The following is a 15,510-nucleotide window of genomic DNA, read 5'->3' on the forward strand; positions in this document are numbered from 1 at the left end:
CTAGGCACCAATTACTGCTTCAATACCTGGCGCGTTGGCATCTCTACACTTCACGTTGATATCCTCTGGTCCGGTGGCCACCTCGAGAGTCGTGCTCACACAACAACGGCCTAAAAGTTATTGCTTCACGCGGCGCCTTATCTCATCCTGATAGACAGGCTCTGACATTCCGCAATTCTGCAGAGATCTTCCTTCTCGCCACCCACTGTGCCACCGCGACTTTTCTCGCGACTTTTCTCCAGATACCGTGGTGATCAGTACAAACCTACTTCGTTCCTGAAAAGCTAACCGTAGCCTATTGGCGCGGTCTTTCCTCAACTCTCAACACTGAAAGAACTCCGATAGAGTCTTCTGCGAATCCGGTCCATCGATCTTTACTCCAATTCTCGAGTCTGCGAGCATCGTCTGCCGTAGATTGCGTCGTCGTGAAAGCACGCCGAGATCCGTTGCGTGACGTAGAGCTATCTATCCCAAGTAATTTGATTTGCTGCTCACTGCAATTCGCTGGACCTGAACAAGAGCTGATGACCGCAGAATCTAGTATGGGCTTCTTCCGCCGCATGTTCGCTTTCTTGGAAGAAGGTTCACACCATGCCTTGTCCAAGGGCAAGCCAAGCCGAAGTCTTATGAGCGCCGCTGTCGCCCTCAACAAGATGGGTCGTAGGCCATCTTCCAATAGCTTCCGAGGAGAAAATGTGGCTTCCAACAGCCTAACGACTACTCGATGCCACGCTGCCACTTGCGAAAGCAGCTCCGAATCCATCTCGAACCACTCTGCGACTGCCACAGCCCAAGACGAAAGCCAGCTTTGCGTCCTGAACGATGCGATCGACTTGGAGCCCGAGAAGAAGCTCGCTATTCGTATTCTGAGATGCAGAGTCCCATCCACAATGAGCCCTCGCTCCTCCATTGAGTCCATCAGCCCTGTCAAGGTTCACGAGGCTGTCTAGTGGACGCGCTTCGAGAGCCAGGAGGGTCTATGTTCTTCATCATTGGGGTCAAACACAATCACGACCTCACCCTTCAGCGTCAAAAGCTCGAACAAAGAAAGATTTCCCGCTTATCCAAGCATCTCTGGCTCGGAGCCTTTCCCGCTGCTTAATGCAGGTTCCCGTCGCACAGTCAAGAGTAAGCAGAAGGTTTCTGGCCTTTCCGATCTGTACCAGGGTCAGGCATTCCCTCCTATCGAGCATCTTCTTACCAAGCCAGAGAGGCAACGAATCCGACAAGTCTCAGTCTCTCATGTATCGACAATCAGCTCAAGCTCCCTTAGTAAACAATGTGATCTAGACGAAAACGTTTTTGTCAGATTCCCGTCTTTTGAGCAGGCTGGGGTGAAGCAGCTCGGCGAACTCCTCGAGCACGAGAGCCGCTTTGCTAAGTACCATGAAGAGGATGACGATTGTGATGAGTGGGGCATCCAGTGCGGTGGCATCGACGAAGCTGCGGTCTCGTCGAAGAGACACCCCAACATCGTCAACTACGAGAAGTACATCGACAACAGTGTGATTCAACAGATCTATGAAGATCTTCCCGAGGCCGAGAATGCCGATTTCAAGACTGCCACAAAGTCGGCTCGCAACTTGCGATTTGGCAACTACACCACCGGCAAGTATGTGAAGATCAAGTCGAAGCAGGATGATGGCGTGTCGAAGTCGCAAAAGAAGCCGGGCAAGTGGGTTGCTGGTCTCCTTCGTAAGGCCGTCAGTCTCTTCTTTCCGAAAGTTGCCCAGCCTGCCCTGTCCCTTGCCGCTGAACCGCGAGTTCGTTTCTGCCATCCTCTTGGATTATCTGAAGTACTTTATACGATGAAGACGCATCACGCTTGCGTCTGATATCAACACAAGATGCATTGCGATTACGGGAGCAAAGGTAAGAGAGCCTCAGAAACCTAGACTGTGCCAATATGCTGATGATAACAAGGTTTCTAGATGATTACAATCGTCTTCCTCCATCCTTGATGTTTCTGTAAGTTGGGAACACTATTTGCAACTACGGTTTGTGCGCAGAGTTCACATATCGATGCAAGTTTATTATGTGGCCCGTCAGTGATTACGCGAAGTCGACCAAAGACCGAGGTCACAGATCAGTAATGGGTTATGCTTATGCTTTAGTAGGAAGTTTCGTTTGGTTGTTTGTGATGGTTTTTGTACTTGCTGGAGTTTGGTTCTAGGCATTTTGCTGTTATCCCAGGCTTTATCATTCCCGTTGTCTGACAAAAGTTCCATTGTCTGACGAGGCTTTGTTTACGTCTATGTACTGGAGGCGGAAATATGGACATCGGGATTGTGAAGACGGTTTCTTTTTCTTTCCGCAGCGAGAGGGTTTCCTAATATGAACCATAACCTTTTGCATTTCCAAACTTTGTTCGCGAGTCAACGTCAACGAGTCCGTGAATTTTTAGCTGCCCAGCCTCTTGGAAATCCATGACAGACTCATGGTCAGATATTGCTTGAGTCGTGGACCGCTGGTGTCAGTCGCAAACCACACATTATTCGCATTTGACTATACCTCAATCAGAAGTCGGCGGTGCTAGTGCTTGACCAAAGTAGCTTCGGCGTTTGTGCCTGGCGCTAATCAAGATCAACTATCGCCAATGGAGAGATAGGTTCGACGACCATTAGCCTTTGCAGAAGTTCAAGTCGTCGTCATCATCTTCAGGGCGCCGGCATCGAGTCCCTCCCGGGCGTGCACGCCACAAAGGGCTACAGCCAAACTCAGCGATGCTTGCCATCCGTTCTTCCTCTCGCACGTATCCATACCACGACTCGGCGTCATCCGAGCCTCTGGAACGGACTGTCGCATAGGCTTGCAGATGCTTCGACGCACAACTGCATTTCCGCATCGTCCCTGTGACAACCACCTAGCCGCATCGCAATTCTTATTTGAGATCATTCGATGCAGTACCGGGTTGCCGGCACCTAAGGGATCCTGAAAGGTGCGTGAGCGATACGCTTCGATGACAGGATTCCCGAGGCGGTGCAGCTTAGCGCAGGGGGGATTATCCTCGTTAGCTTGGCTAGCGCAGAGACCCCGCGACCTAAAAGACGGGATGTGGATGGTCAATAACGCATGTCTTGGGTCATCTTCATGAATCACGTTGACCTCTGAATATGCTCTTTACTATTCGTGGTGATCTGACGTGTCAGCAGCTGAACGAATGTATTATGGGCAACAAAGAATGGAGTCGAAGGGAAGTTTTTAATGTGAAAGCTTTCGGTAGTTTGTTTCCAAAGATTACAATTACGCAATCCGATGTTGAACGCGTTTCCCCCACCGTATTGGATTAGCTCGAGGTCAAAACTCGGACGCAAAGACACTTGAGCCGCTGCCTTTTCAAAGCTGCCCCTGAGCTTCGACGCCAGAAGAGGAAGAAGCCCGGCCGGCACGAAAGAAAACACGATTTTGCTCTTAGCGTTCCCCACCAGTCAATGACAGTTTTCTGATGTTTTGAGATGGACTATCTTTTCATATCCACTCTGAATTAGCTCGACCCTCCGGATCTCCGTTTAGAAGTTTCAGGGTGTTGTTCGTCGTTCCCGTCCTCAGCTTGAACGACAGCCAGCGTTTCGTTTGTACGAGAAACTGAATCTGCTGCACCATTGATAGCCGCATGTGCAACGATTGGTGATTGTGCAGCCCGGGAGCATACCGCACCTCGCACCGAGGTTTTTGAGCTGCAGACCGAGAGCCTCGAATTTGCCTTTGCTTTGAGTCAGACGAAGGATCTGTTGCCGTATGAATGTGAATGGCTCGTGTGCAAACAACATACGTGCGGTACTCGCGAGTACGTAGCTGACCACACAAACTCTATCCAAGCCAGCCGCACAACAACGCTCACGCCACACCCGCTCTACGACCAAATGGTGGCTCACCTGAAGCTGTCGAGTGGGACTTCTGATAGTATCTGACTCTTGTCAGGTCAGCGAATATGGTCCGATGATGCTGCTGCCTGACCCAAACCCTCGAGTCACGAGAGAGGCGAAAGCTGGACTTAGAGTCCCTCTCAACATAGTTGATGGGCATGACGCCCATAGGATCATCCGACGAACAAGTTGCCGGAACCTTCAGAACCTGCAACCCATAATTGGAAACGAGGTCAAAAGTTCGTATCAATTAAGCTCATCGGCATCGCAGAAGTTACCAGAGTCTCGGCCTCAACTTTGCCGGCACTGGGTCACACGTTGACACTAGAACAGCAGGGACCTAGCTAGTACCTTGCATCCATTCTTAGACCATGGGTGAGATGCTAGCGCGGACATGTGCCGTCAAGGAGCACCAGTGCTGATGCAGATCGGGTTAAGCCCATCAGTCACAGCATAGCAACACGGATAGGCTTCCCGAGTCCGACTCTCCCTATGGGCGAGATCAACGACGATTAACTGGGGTGTTGTACGGTACTGGGATGCTGTACTCCAGCCGTTGAAGAAAGTCCGTCTCGTTTTTAGATGTTGGCTAACTAGACTCGAGCCTCCTTCAAGGAGTATATAGCTCAAACATGCTCACCCTCTTTCTTGGCTTTGGGAATCATCAGCAGTCACTCACTTAGACATCTGACAACAGTCTTTTCACACACATTCGTTTCTTACTTTACCGAAAAGGTTAGCTGCCAAGATGGTCGCCATCAAAGGCATGGGAGGCGTCCTTGGCTGGTTGTTCTCAATCCAAGCGTCTCTGAGCCAAGACAAGACCAACGGGTAAGACAACTCTCCTAGCACAGCTTGGCTGCATTCTCCACGGGACATCAACTCAACTAACATGAACACTTGTGCAGAAAATCCCCTCTTGGCACTTTGAATGCTGCCAAGCTGCCACTCTTTATGAGAAACAACCCGCTCCCCAACGGCTTTCCCTGGGGCAAGCTTTCCGCCGATGGCACCAACTACTACAAGGAGTGGCCCAATACCGGCGTCACCCGCAAGTACGACTTCACCGTCAGCCGCGGTGTGATCGCCCCTGATGGCTACGAGCGCAAGGTCCTGCTCGTGAACGGTGCCTTCCCCGGCCCTACTATTGAGGCCAACTGGGGTGACTGGATCGAGGTGACGGTCACGAACAACATCACCGATGGCCCTGAGGGAACCGCGCTCCACTGGCACGGATTCAGACAGCAGAACACCCAGTGGGAAGATGGTGTCCCGGCTATCTCCCAGTGCCCGATTGCTCCCGCCAAGACCTACACTTACAGGTTCCAGGCGACTCTGTACGGAACTACTTGGTATCACTCTCACTACTCCTCTCAATACGCTGGTGGCTTGTTCGGACCCATGGTCATCTATGGCCCTGCTAAATCTCAGCCTGAGATTGATCTTGGCCCTATTATGCTCTCTGGTAAGTTGATATTGTGCAATCCTTCTTGCAATAGCTACAATATCTTCTGCGATGGATGGCTGCTCATGGCTAGTCCGGAGTCGGCCAGCCATGCGCTCTTTAACCGGGGCCGGTGACGGAGGTGTGGGTACCCGGGGCTGGTTCCTGAGTCCAATCTCAACCCCGGTTTCGAGGTGGAGCTATCCGGACAGCCGAATGCAACGCCTGCAATGATCACCACTTCAGAAGAATCAAGGCGCTAACGTCTCCCAGATTGGTACCACAAGCAATACTTCGATCTCATTGAGGAAATCTTGCAGGTTAATGGCAGTGGCTTGGTCTTCTCGGACAACAACCTGATCAACGGCAAGGGTAACTTCAACTGCTCCACCGTTGCGACTGGAGATAACACCAAGTGCACCAACAATGCCGGTATCTCCAAGTTCAAGTTCCAGACCGGCAAGACCCACCGCCTCCGTCTCATCAACTCCGGTGCCGAGGGAACCCAGCGCTTCTCCATCGACGGACACACCCTCACCGTCATCGCCAACGACTTTGTTGAGGTCGAGCCCTATGACACAAAGGTTGTCACCCTCGGTATTGGCCAGAGAACCGACGTCCTTGTCAAGGCCAACGCCGACAACAGCAACCCCAGGGGTGCCTACTGGATGCGTAGCAACATCACCAGCTGCAGTCTTAGCACCCAGCCCCTCGCCCTTGCTGCCGTCTACTACGATCTGGCCGACCAGTCCAAGGCGCCCACCAGCAGTGCCTGGAACGTTCCTGACCCCGGCACCTGCGTCAACGATGACCTCGCTCTCACCAAGCCCGTCATGAAGCTCAAGCCGGCCAACGTCCCCGTCACCAGGACCATGGAAATCAAGGTCTTCCGCAATGACTCTGGTATTGTTCAATGGTCGCTTGGCGGCGTTGACTTCCGCGGCAACTTCAACGACCCCACGCTTCTTCAGGTCAACAAGGGTGATTTGACCTTTGAAAATGACTGGAACGTCCAGAACTTTGCCAATAACGGCAGCGTTCGCATTGTCGTCAGCAACAACAGCCCTGCAGCGTAAGACCACACCTCTCACTTCTTCTTTTTTGTACAACCGACTAACTTGCGCAGTCATCCCATGCATCTCCACGGTTTCAACATGTACATCCTCCACGAGGGTGACGGCCTGACATGGGACGGAACTATCACCAACCCCGAGAACCCTCAGCGTCGTGACGTTCAGCAGGTTCGTGCCGGCGGCCACATGGTCATGCAATTCGACTCCAACGAGAACCCTGGTGTCTGGCCCTTCCACTGCCACATTGCCTGGCACGCATCCGCCGGTCTCTTCTCTCAGTTGCTGGTTCAGCCCGAGAAGGTCAAGCAGCTCCGCATTCCTTCCGCCGTCGCTGATGTCTGCAAGGATTGGTCTGCCTGGACCCAGAGGAACATTCCTGAGGTCATTGACAGCGGTCAGTAGATCTGAGTCTATTTTATTTCTTTGTCTATAGTATCCACGGTGCACTGGTAGCATTTACTTTTCTTGGTTGTGTATTATTCGGTTATTGGGAGGTTTATAGATTTTACATCTAGGCACTTTGTCTGTACATTACCCGGCTAGAAGGATTCAAATGAAACCTACAACATATGCGGATCGCATCGATGTGTGTGAGTCTCATTAGCGTGCGCCGAAGCCGACATTGCTCCAGATGCCGAAGTGTCTATAACTCCAAATGTTCTATCAATCGTCTAGCGTTGTTCAAAAGAGCGAGACAGCTAGGCTGTCGATCATCTGATCCACAGAACGACTGATAGCAAGGTGGGCAGTCAGGTGCAGGCGGCGTGTGATGCCATCGCCGTTGACGCTGCTCCATAAGGTCAAAGAAGCCCGTAAGATACTTATTATCTTTCTGTCCCTCAGCTCCAAAGATTTCTGACTTCACGATGTTTCGCATTATTTTGCCCCATTCTGATGGTGATACCTCTACCGAGAACAGGCTTGGCGCACTTGTAGACGACGATTCTCCATAGGCCGATGAGCCCGGTAATGCGCCGTGAATTCCAAGGCGCTTCTTCTCTCCGGCCTCCGTCGCTCTAGTCTCTTCTGTCGAGATCGATGCAAGCATTCTCTTGTACGACTCTGTAAGACAAAGACATAGAACGCCAAGTAGGGCGGCGTTCTGGATGATGGAGAAGTACCGGCGCGGGCATCTTTGACAATTTAGAACTTGTAAAGCCGGCTCGAAGGTATTCCGGAGTAGGGCGAAGTCCTCTGGTGCGACAAGATGTTCTTTTACCCGAAGGTGCTCGAGCAACAGGTACAGTACTGAAAGACAGGCGCAATTATCCGTTGTTTGCTGATTGTCTGAGGCAAGGGGAGGGAAAGCTGCAAGACCTTCAGATACGAGATCTTGACTGGGCCTGGACTCATCAAACAAATCGTCAGCGAACGTGTAGTTGTAGTAAGTTGTGGTTGATACGATGCTAAAATCATACCCTTGATCATTTTCCAAGTCAATGAGATCTGGGTGGATTACAAAAGTCTCCGGGTTGAGAGGGGAGCTGATTCGCGGGCTTGTTGACCCGAGAAGAGCGTCAATTTCTCGTGTATTGCTACTCCCAGAGTCCGATCCAGCATCTGTATGAACGGGAGAGAGCAACCTGGTCGAAGCATTCCGCCGAGGTAGTATCCGTTCCCGACGGATTGGTTGGGACGATTGAGGACGGACACGACGTGATGTCGGCCTACCCATGGGTTTGTGCGGAGAGTAATAGCATTCCCGGTCGAAGGTCCTGCATTTGGAGCAGATCGGACGTTCTCCTGTGCATTTGATCTTTTTAACTCCTGGGGATACACCTGACGTTAGTACATTCAATGTCATTTCCCAAGGACAAAGATCCACTACGCACGGCAAGCCTCGCATGATGCTCGAAGACTCGATCCTCCAACGGGCAAATTTGGAGTCATTGTTCACCAATAAAGATGCACTATAAACTCGGATAGGTATGTTTCCGGTCAAGAGAAATACGGAGAATGAGCTGAGGAAAGTTGAGCAATGACGACTGATATGAAAGGAACAGGAAGTCAACAGATTAAACAAAGCCACGGAGGGTTTCCGAGTAATCTGTGCTATCGGAGACTTTAGTCCACAATGATTGGCTCATAATATCCGATCGATCCACCTCCACGGAGGGCGTCGCGTTCCCCGCTCCCGAAGTAGCATCCGGGCCCAAGGACGATCATAGATCATCGGGCAAGCCGGGTGTAAATAGCATTGTGTATTTAACTTGAACAAACTCCAACGTATTGCCCTATTCATGGGCCCTTTTCGAGCAATAAGATGATGTGTTTTCATACATGAAGTTACGCTAACTTTGCAGGTTCATTTTGATGATCAATTACAGTGGTGAGATGGTTATCGGTATCTTCTACAGTCCGCCCGGCTCTTACATGAAGAAGCCATGTTGTTACAAATCATTCCAGCCTGCTACTCAATTCCCAGACTTAGGTACTTAGAATCCAGAATGCCATCCTCCAATTTACCCCCTGGCAGTGATTACGCACTCAGCTCAGGCATTCGCAAGATTTCCGATACCCCCTCACGGAACAGCAGCATTGCGTACAAGCTGTGGAACTGCAATAGGATTCCGGACAGGTGGTGATTTCGAGTCGGATTGCAAGCTGTTGATTCATAGACGACTTTGACTCTTGCTGGATTTTCAGAACTTCTGACAATGCTGAACCGATGAGCACCTGCAAATTGACTGATGTCTTTCCCGAATACAAAGTCAACGCTACTTTCTGTTTCCGGCTCCGCTTGTGACTCTTTGGAACCGATGAGCTTGACGTGGCTGACTTGAAACGTGCCAAAGACTACGGAATGCACTGGTGGGAGTGCCTCGCATGAAAATTCTTCAGTTTTCCATATCTGGTTTGACGCCGAAATCGGATTGAGTTCTATAATCCTGTCAGGAACTTGGTCACTCCTGACGAGTGGTCACGAGATTGGCGACTCACCAGCGTAGGACACCAAAGTCGGCCGTGCCGTCTGCAGCAGAAGCCTCTCAATTGCCAAAACCTTGCCCGCAAAAAACCCATGGATGAAAGTCGCCAATAATACTTCGTCGCTTAAGTCTCTTGCGTTCTTGGGTAGGTCTAAATCTAGAGCTAGCCTATCTGCTGATGAGGCATGTCCTCTGGGATTTACTAGAGTCTTGAGAGTATGCGATTGTTTGAAGTTTTCTGAAAGGCCACTACTAGAGGCTACCCGTCGCGTGTAAACCGCTCGAATACTTGTGTAGACCTCCCAACCGTGTTTTACGACTAAGGCGCATGGGATCGCTGCTGCTAGGGCGAGCGCGTGACGCCCGCCGATGTGTCGCAGACCAAGGGCCATCTGAGGCACTCGAAGGCGACGTTATAACGATGATGTACAATGTCAGAGTTGAAAAGCTGTTTCTGGCCAAGTCTTGGGTATACAATATTGATGTTACCTCGAGTCTGGACATGCAATTAAGTATGGCAGATATTCAGAAGCTGACATGTCAGACGAAAACAGCCCGCGACCGGTTCCCGCCGGCTTTACCCGCGCTCAGCTCTCAGCCCTTGCTACTAACGCCATCCAGCTTAACTGCGCTTTTTGGCGAGCAAAAGTCCGAATTTTTTAACCCTTAAGTATGAATATGAACAGACCATCTCGTTTAAAAATGGTCACATGTTTTGGCATTCATCAATAAGATGACTCAACTTGTCTCATGCAGCCTTTCTGGTCTCGGGATTGTCTTGTAGGGCCAAGATTGAGTTGATGTTAGTGCTTCCCCCCACCTAGTTCCGCGCTGAAGACGGAAACCACAATACAGACTGGTGATCAGCATGGACTCTCGAGACCGAGACTGCCATGCTTTTCATTGCCTACCTTAATGGGAATCGACGTAGTATCATACTTCAGGCGAGCGTGAATGAGATGTGAAACTTCATTTGCCTGTTTCAATGGCCCGGCACCGGTAGACCTTCTGAAATGAATGAAATACCTCCAGCCACTCTTTCTTACTCCGCATTGCCCATCACGGGGGATTTTGGGGCAGTTCCAGCTGGGACCTTAGCTGTCAACTTAGCGGCTAAGGTCTCACCCGCCAGCGACAGCTTACACATGGACACTGTTGAAGCTTCTCAGCGCGGGGCTCATGTTTGAACAGGACTTACCTTGTGTGACGTCTACAAAATTAGCAGCGATTGTAGGCACCTTGTTTCTATAAGTAAATTGTATTCATCGTCTTCTCGGCTTTTTTACAGAGCATCACATCTCATCATAAGTAAATCACACTTCATTTCCTTCAGTCAGTCGAAATGGCATCGACAGACGACAAAACCATCCACCTAGTAGGCATCGGCGTCGGCCACTCAATCGCGCCCCCAATGCACAACGCCATCGCGAAATCCCTCTCTCTCCCCTGGACCTTCCACGCCACCGAATGTAACACGATCGAAGACCTCGTCCTCCTGGCACGTAAAGACTCAACGGCAGGCCTCGTCGTCACGATGCCCTATAAAAATACAGTCATGCCCCGGCTCGATGCCCTAGACCCCCTCGCCACCACCATTGGCGCCTGCAACAACGTCTACCGCGACCTGTCGAACCCGGCGAGGCTGAGGGGGACGAACACGGATTGGCTGGGTGTGAAGGGGTGTCTTCTCGAAAAGGGCGAAGGGCGGGGTCCGGTAGAGGGAAAGCCTGCGTTGATTGTGGGTGCTGGCGGCGCGAGTCGTGCTGCGGTGTATGCTCTGCATACATACTTCAAGGCCTCTGTGATCTATGTTCTGAACAGAGATGATGGAGAAGTGTCCGATCTTCAGCGCGATGCTAAACGTCTGTCTCCCGCTCCCAAGATTGTTCATGTCAAAGAAGGGGAGTCGAAGACGCTGGAGACACCGTACTATGTGGTCGGAACGGTCCCCGATTTTGAACCTACATCGGCGTCTGAGTTGGCGGTAAGAGCATCTCTAGAAGACTTCCTTTCACGGCCGGAGAAGGGAGTCTTGTTGGATATGTGCTTCAAGCCGCGGCGGACGAGGATGATGAAACTAGCGGAGAGCCTTGGGTGGCCCTCGGTAGAGGGGACGCATGTTATTGGGTACCAGATCGAGGAGCAGTGGAAGCTTTGGGCTGGAGAGGAGAGAGTGAAGGAATTTGACAAGGACGTAGCGTGGAAGGTTCTATTGGAGGCGGCTGACAATAGTCCGGGGATCAACTTCTGAGAAAGTTGACGTTTATGTCTTGAACAACTGAGATTCTGACTGAAATATGAATACCAGTCAATAGTGACACGCTTGTGGAATATACTGCTAATCAAACGTAGCTTCAATTCAAGTTGAATCGCTTTACAAGCTTCTTCCAGGCTTCAATGCCTCTTCGCGCATGCTCCTCAGGCACCTCCTTATGCTCTTCCGCCATTGTTCGTGAGAATAGTTCCATCGACACCCACCCCTTATACCCGAGTTCCTCAATGAGTGTCCGAGCAACCTCCTCAACCGGCAAGTAAGCCCCGCGATCCGTCTCATACATGTACGTTCTCGCATTTCTCGACCACATCATCCGCGACGGATTGCCGTCCACGTGGAAAGGATGGCCTTTTACGAGAGGTTGTTCCATCCGCTCGGCGTCAACAACCTGGATGTAAAACACCTTTTCCAAATCGACGCCCTGCGCCAACCTCTCCATCGATGCCTTCAAGTCTGCATCTGCATTTGGGGTCTTCCCGGACGGAGATGCCGGATCACCCCAGACGCGGCCGGCGATGTTGAAGGTGTCGAGGCAGAGGCCGAAGTTTGGGCGGTCGACGCGCGTGGCAACCTCCCAGGACTTCTCCCATGTGTCGACATGCGTGCTCCAGCATAAACTCTCGTACGCAAACCGGATGGGCGGGTCTTGCTTGAGACCCAGATCTGCGAGTTCGACTAAATCGGCAACGATGACATCCATGTCACCAGTTAGCTGGTCGGCGGGGAGGAAGTTGGCGGGTATCTGGATCGTGTTGGTCCCCAGGGTCTTGGCCAACTTGAACCACAGCTTAATCTTCTCGATGAGTCGGGCATGTTGATCTCTATCCAAAAGACCTTCGTAGAAAAGGAATGGCTGTAGACCGATGATTGTGATCTTCAGCTCTTCGAGTACCTTACGGATATGCTCTGCGGCGGAAAGGAGGTGCTCCGGGGTAGGCTGATCGATGTCATGGAGCTTTTTGGCAACGTATTCAAGGTCCTCGTAGAATATCTCGATGCCTTCGAAACCATACTTTGCTGCCTCAGTGGCCTTCTTGTCAAAATCGTGGATCCAGGCGCGGCCGAGAGACGCAGAGAGTATGGCGGGTCGGAAAGCAGTCATGGTTGGACGTGGCGACGGTGACGGCTATGCTTTGAGACGAGAGATTGGGTATCGTCGTGGCGAACAAGCCCCGTAGCAAGACCATATGTGTTCGAGACTGTTGGTTCGATGCTAAATGATCCATCGTCCGTCAATGCCATTGACCCCGCACTTCACCCAAAGTTAGTAAGCTGTGCAAGACCCGGGTGATGTCAAAAATGGCAGTTCAAGAAGGCGGCTAAGCGTAGTTCCGGTCTATGCCACTGGCGTCTACTGCATATTCCGCAAGTCCGAAGAATTTGATCAGTTCGGTGAAGACCCAACTTCACCCGGGCTCTTGGTCAAAGAATGACTGGATATCCGTCGCCATGTCGCCTACAACTCCGAGATGCCGCATGAACTCTGGTGGATTTGCCGACCTATTTCCATTTGTTAGATACCGCGTCAAATACGATATGCAAAATGTTCGCGTATTTACCAATCAGCTGAGTCGAGATCAGCGAGGCTCATGAAGAGTTCACCGCCAATGTTCTCCGTCGCAGTGTCCATAAGTTCACTGAAGCTCACTTGCGCTTCTGGCTGAAACTGCCGCAGGTCCGATTGATGAGCAGATGTGGATTCTGCTATGGCTTCCATTACCGCTGGCTCGCTTTCGGCGATTTCACTGCGAGAAGTTGTAGGAGGGCTGTGTCTCCGGGAGATTCTCATTTGGGCATCAGCAAGGGCCGTCTTTAAGGATTGCAAATCCCCAAGAGATCCTCCGAGCCCCTGTGTGCTATTCATTCGGTATTCATAAGCGGCTTCGAGGCTATTGAGAAAGGCTATCGATGTCGGAGGCATGCGAAATGTCTTGGTGGTGTCGAGAAGTTGAAGAAGAGATTGCTCTTGAACAAGCATTTCCGGGGATCCCTTGCTGGGCACTCCATATGGTGTACCCTCAAGGCGTTGCCCTTGTGTCGTAAGAGTCTCGGAAATACTGGCACAAGCGAGACGAAGATTCGTATCCTGTGGCGTGTTTGCGACATCATGCTGATTTCCATGCGGCAGACGACGCTTCCTCCATTCTTCAAAGTCCCTGATGATATGATAATAACGGCCAATATTGTCGCTTCTCATCTCGAGTCTCACAATATCATTTAGAATGGAAACAAGAAGGAAGAAGGAATTGAACGTGCTCAATGTCAGTCCTGGAGTGTGGCTCGGCGGCTGCGCCTGGTCATCCAAATCTTTTGAATACCATGGCTCCCATTCTTCCATGGACTCTGTGACAAGCAAGCCAAAGCGCTGTGCGTCCGAGGAGTTGAGATATGGCCGTGACTTTGCCAAGCTTGCGATGAGCGTGTCAAGGACAAAGACGCACATAAGTGTTCGCCGTGTGCCCTCGTCTTTCTGCAAGGGCCCATCGCCAATGACAGTAAGAAACGACATGGCAGCTGAGTATGTGGCTTGGCCGATTGCGAGCCACGCGGCTCCAATGTCTTGCTCTTCCAGTCTAATAAGTGCCACAATGAGTATGGCTCGTATGTGACCGATCTCATACTTTCCATTGTCTTTGGCTAGAATATCTGTCGCTGACTCGAGGAAGGCCTTTGAAAGCTCCAAAGATCCCGACTGGCGCAGGGAATAGGCCATGACTGTCCAGAGAAAGCAGGGATCTCCGCTATGTATTGCATTTGATGTGTTGGCATCCTTATCGTTATTGGCTTTGAGGTAGACCAATCGCATAAGATCGTGCTTCTGCACCACGGGTAGCCATGAATGTGTGTTGGCGAAGTACACGTCCAGTAGCTGTGCCCAATTTGAAGGGATCTGCGGCGGGGAGGTGTGGCGTTGTGGTGTTGGGACCTGTGGCATAACCAAGGCATTTTGTGGGAAAGTCGGCTGATGCGAATAGAGTGAGAGAGTCGAATCGATATCCTGTTTCGATAGAGTGATTGTTCCAGTCGGTGAGTAGTCGGGTTGGCTGGCGTTGGTATATGCGGGAGTTATCATGTCTGGTCCGTTGTCAATGTTAGGGATCTGGTCTGCCGAGAACTTGGCTGCGAGTTTGGTGGCCTCCCTGATGCCTGACTCGAACTTCTTGAAGGCTTCGCCATCTTCGAGGCTTTCTGCAGGTTCATCGATAGAGAGAAGTCTCTCCACTGTCTTCGAAGTGGTGCTTGTCCTCCAAGACTCCGCCAGTGTATCAGTGACATCCGTTTTGGAGGAAATCAGCAGACTCAAATCCTGTAACCCGAATTTCGGTCGTCGTTCTTCACCATCGAGTATCGCAGCCAGCCAGTCATCAGCGTCGTCGATAGTGTTGACTATCATGCCAAGAAGTAGCTCAAGAGCTCTTACGTATCCAGTGCGCAGCCCACGTTTCTTCGCGGGCCCGTAGCTACAGCTACGTCCGATGCTCAGGCAGGAATTGCATGAGGGGCGGATCCCATCGCATCGGTCTTTACGCCTTCGGCATTCGTTGCAGGCTCGGGTAACGCGTAATCTGACTTTTCCTCGTGCTGTTTTCCCTTCGTCGGATTCTTATGTAGCGTCGGCCTTGTTCCTTTTCGTTCGTCGCGAGGTCGTTGGTGATAGGCCATCATCGTCTTTGCCCCTAGATTGTCGCTTGGGTGGAAAGGAGGCCATCTTGCCAGCCTACTCGGTGTGACTGGTAACAGGCCCGCAGGAACATTGAATCATTGATTCAATGGAGACAGTCATAGAAACCACTTTGATCAATTAGGTAGATTCCTCGCAGCGTTTCACAGTATTCAAAATACAGAGTAACTAGAGGCACATGGACAGAATGCGTGGTCAAAGCCCCACTAGCTGCATGTACTTACTAGGGAAATGCGTCAATGG

General features: G+C 51.2%; 7 protein-coding genes across 7 annotated transcripts; 3 read left to right on the plus strand and 4 right to left on the minus strand.

Moving 5' to 3' along the window:
• Positions 1-542: 542 nt before the first annotated feature.
• Positions 543-1,972, plus strand: CABS01_11829 (uncharacterized protein; the record flags this gene model as incomplete). The annotated part of the gene is made up of 4 exons (XM_060545183.1): positions 543-949; positions 1,028-1,763; positions 1,848-1,872; positions 1,932-1,972. The coding sequence occupies 4 exons, from the start codon at positions 543-545 to the stop codon at positions 1,970-1,972; spliced, it is 1,209 nt and encodes a 402-aa protein (XP_060397048.1).
• Positions 1,973-4,614: 2,642 nt separating this feature from the next.
• Positions 4,615-6,785, plus strand: CABS01_11830 (multicopper oxidase; the record flags this gene model as incomplete). The annotated part of the gene is made up of 4 exons (XM_060545184.1): positions 4,615-4,697; positions 4,775-5,331; positions 5,584-6,382; positions 6,437-6,785. The coding sequence occupies 4 exons, from the start codon at positions 4,615-4,617 to the stop codon at positions 6,783-6,785; spliced, it is 1,788 nt and encodes a 595-aa protein (XP_060397049.1).
• A 241-nt stretch (positions 6,786-7,026) lies between these two features.
• CABS01_11831 (uncharacterized protein) lies at positions 7,027-8,273 on the minus strand (the record flags this gene model as incomplete). Its single annotated transcript, XM_060545185.1, has 3 exons — positions 7,027-7,726; positions 7,802-8,150; positions 8,216-8,273. 3 exons carry the CDS (start codon positions 8,271-8,273, stop codon positions 7,027-7,029), a joined length of 1,107 nt encoding a protein of 368 aa, XP_060397050.1.
• A 589-nt stretch (positions 8,274-8,862) lies between these two features.
• On the minus strand, positions 8,863-9,702 carry CABS01_11832 (uncharacterized protein; the record flags this gene model as incomplete). The annotated part of the gene is made up of 2 exons (XM_060545186.1): positions 8,863-9,263; positions 9,324-9,702. The coding sequence occupies 2 exons, from the start codon at positions 9,700-9,702 to the stop codon at positions 8,863-8,865; spliced, it is 780 nt and encodes a 259-aa protein (XP_060397051.1).
• A 950-nt stretch (positions 9,703-10,652) lies between these two features.
• CABS01_11833 (shikimate dehydrogenase) lies at positions 10,653-11,561 on the plus strand (the record flags this gene model as incomplete). Its single annotated transcript, XM_060545187.1, has 1 exon — positions 10,653-11,561. One exon carries the CDS (start codon positions 10,653-10,655, stop codon positions 11,559-11,561), a length of 909 nt encoding a protein of 302 aa, XP_060397052.1.
• Positions 11,562-11,664: 103 nt separating this feature from the next.
• On the minus strand, positions 11,665-12,687 carry CABS01_11834 (uncharacterized protein; the record flags this gene model as incomplete). Its single annotated transcript, XM_060545188.1, has 1 exon — positions 11,665-12,687. The coding sequence occupies one exon, from the start codon at positions 12,685-12,687 to the stop codon at positions 11,665-11,667; it is 1,023 nt and encodes a 340-aa protein (XP_060397053.1).
• Positions 12,688-12,991: 304 nt separating this feature from the next.
• Positions 12,992-14,979, minus strand: CABS01_11835 (uncharacterized protein; the record flags this gene model as incomplete). Its single annotated transcript, XM_060545189.1, has 2 exons — positions 12,992-13,085; positions 13,145-14,979. 2 exons carry the CDS (start codon positions 14,977-14,979, stop codon positions 12,992-12,994), a joined length of 1,929 nt encoding a protein of 642 aa, XP_060397054.1.
• Between the last annotated feature and the right edge of the window lie 531 nt (positions 14,980-15,510).

Source organism: Colletotrichum abscissum (genome assembly GCF_030869225.1).
Source record: "Colletotrichum abscissum strain IMI 504890 chromosome Unknown Scaffold_34.1, whole genome shotgun sequence".
Classification (NCBI taxonomy): Eukaryota; Fungi; Ascomycota; class Sordariomycetes; order Glomerellales; family Glomerellaceae; genus Colletotrichum; species Colletotrichum abscissum.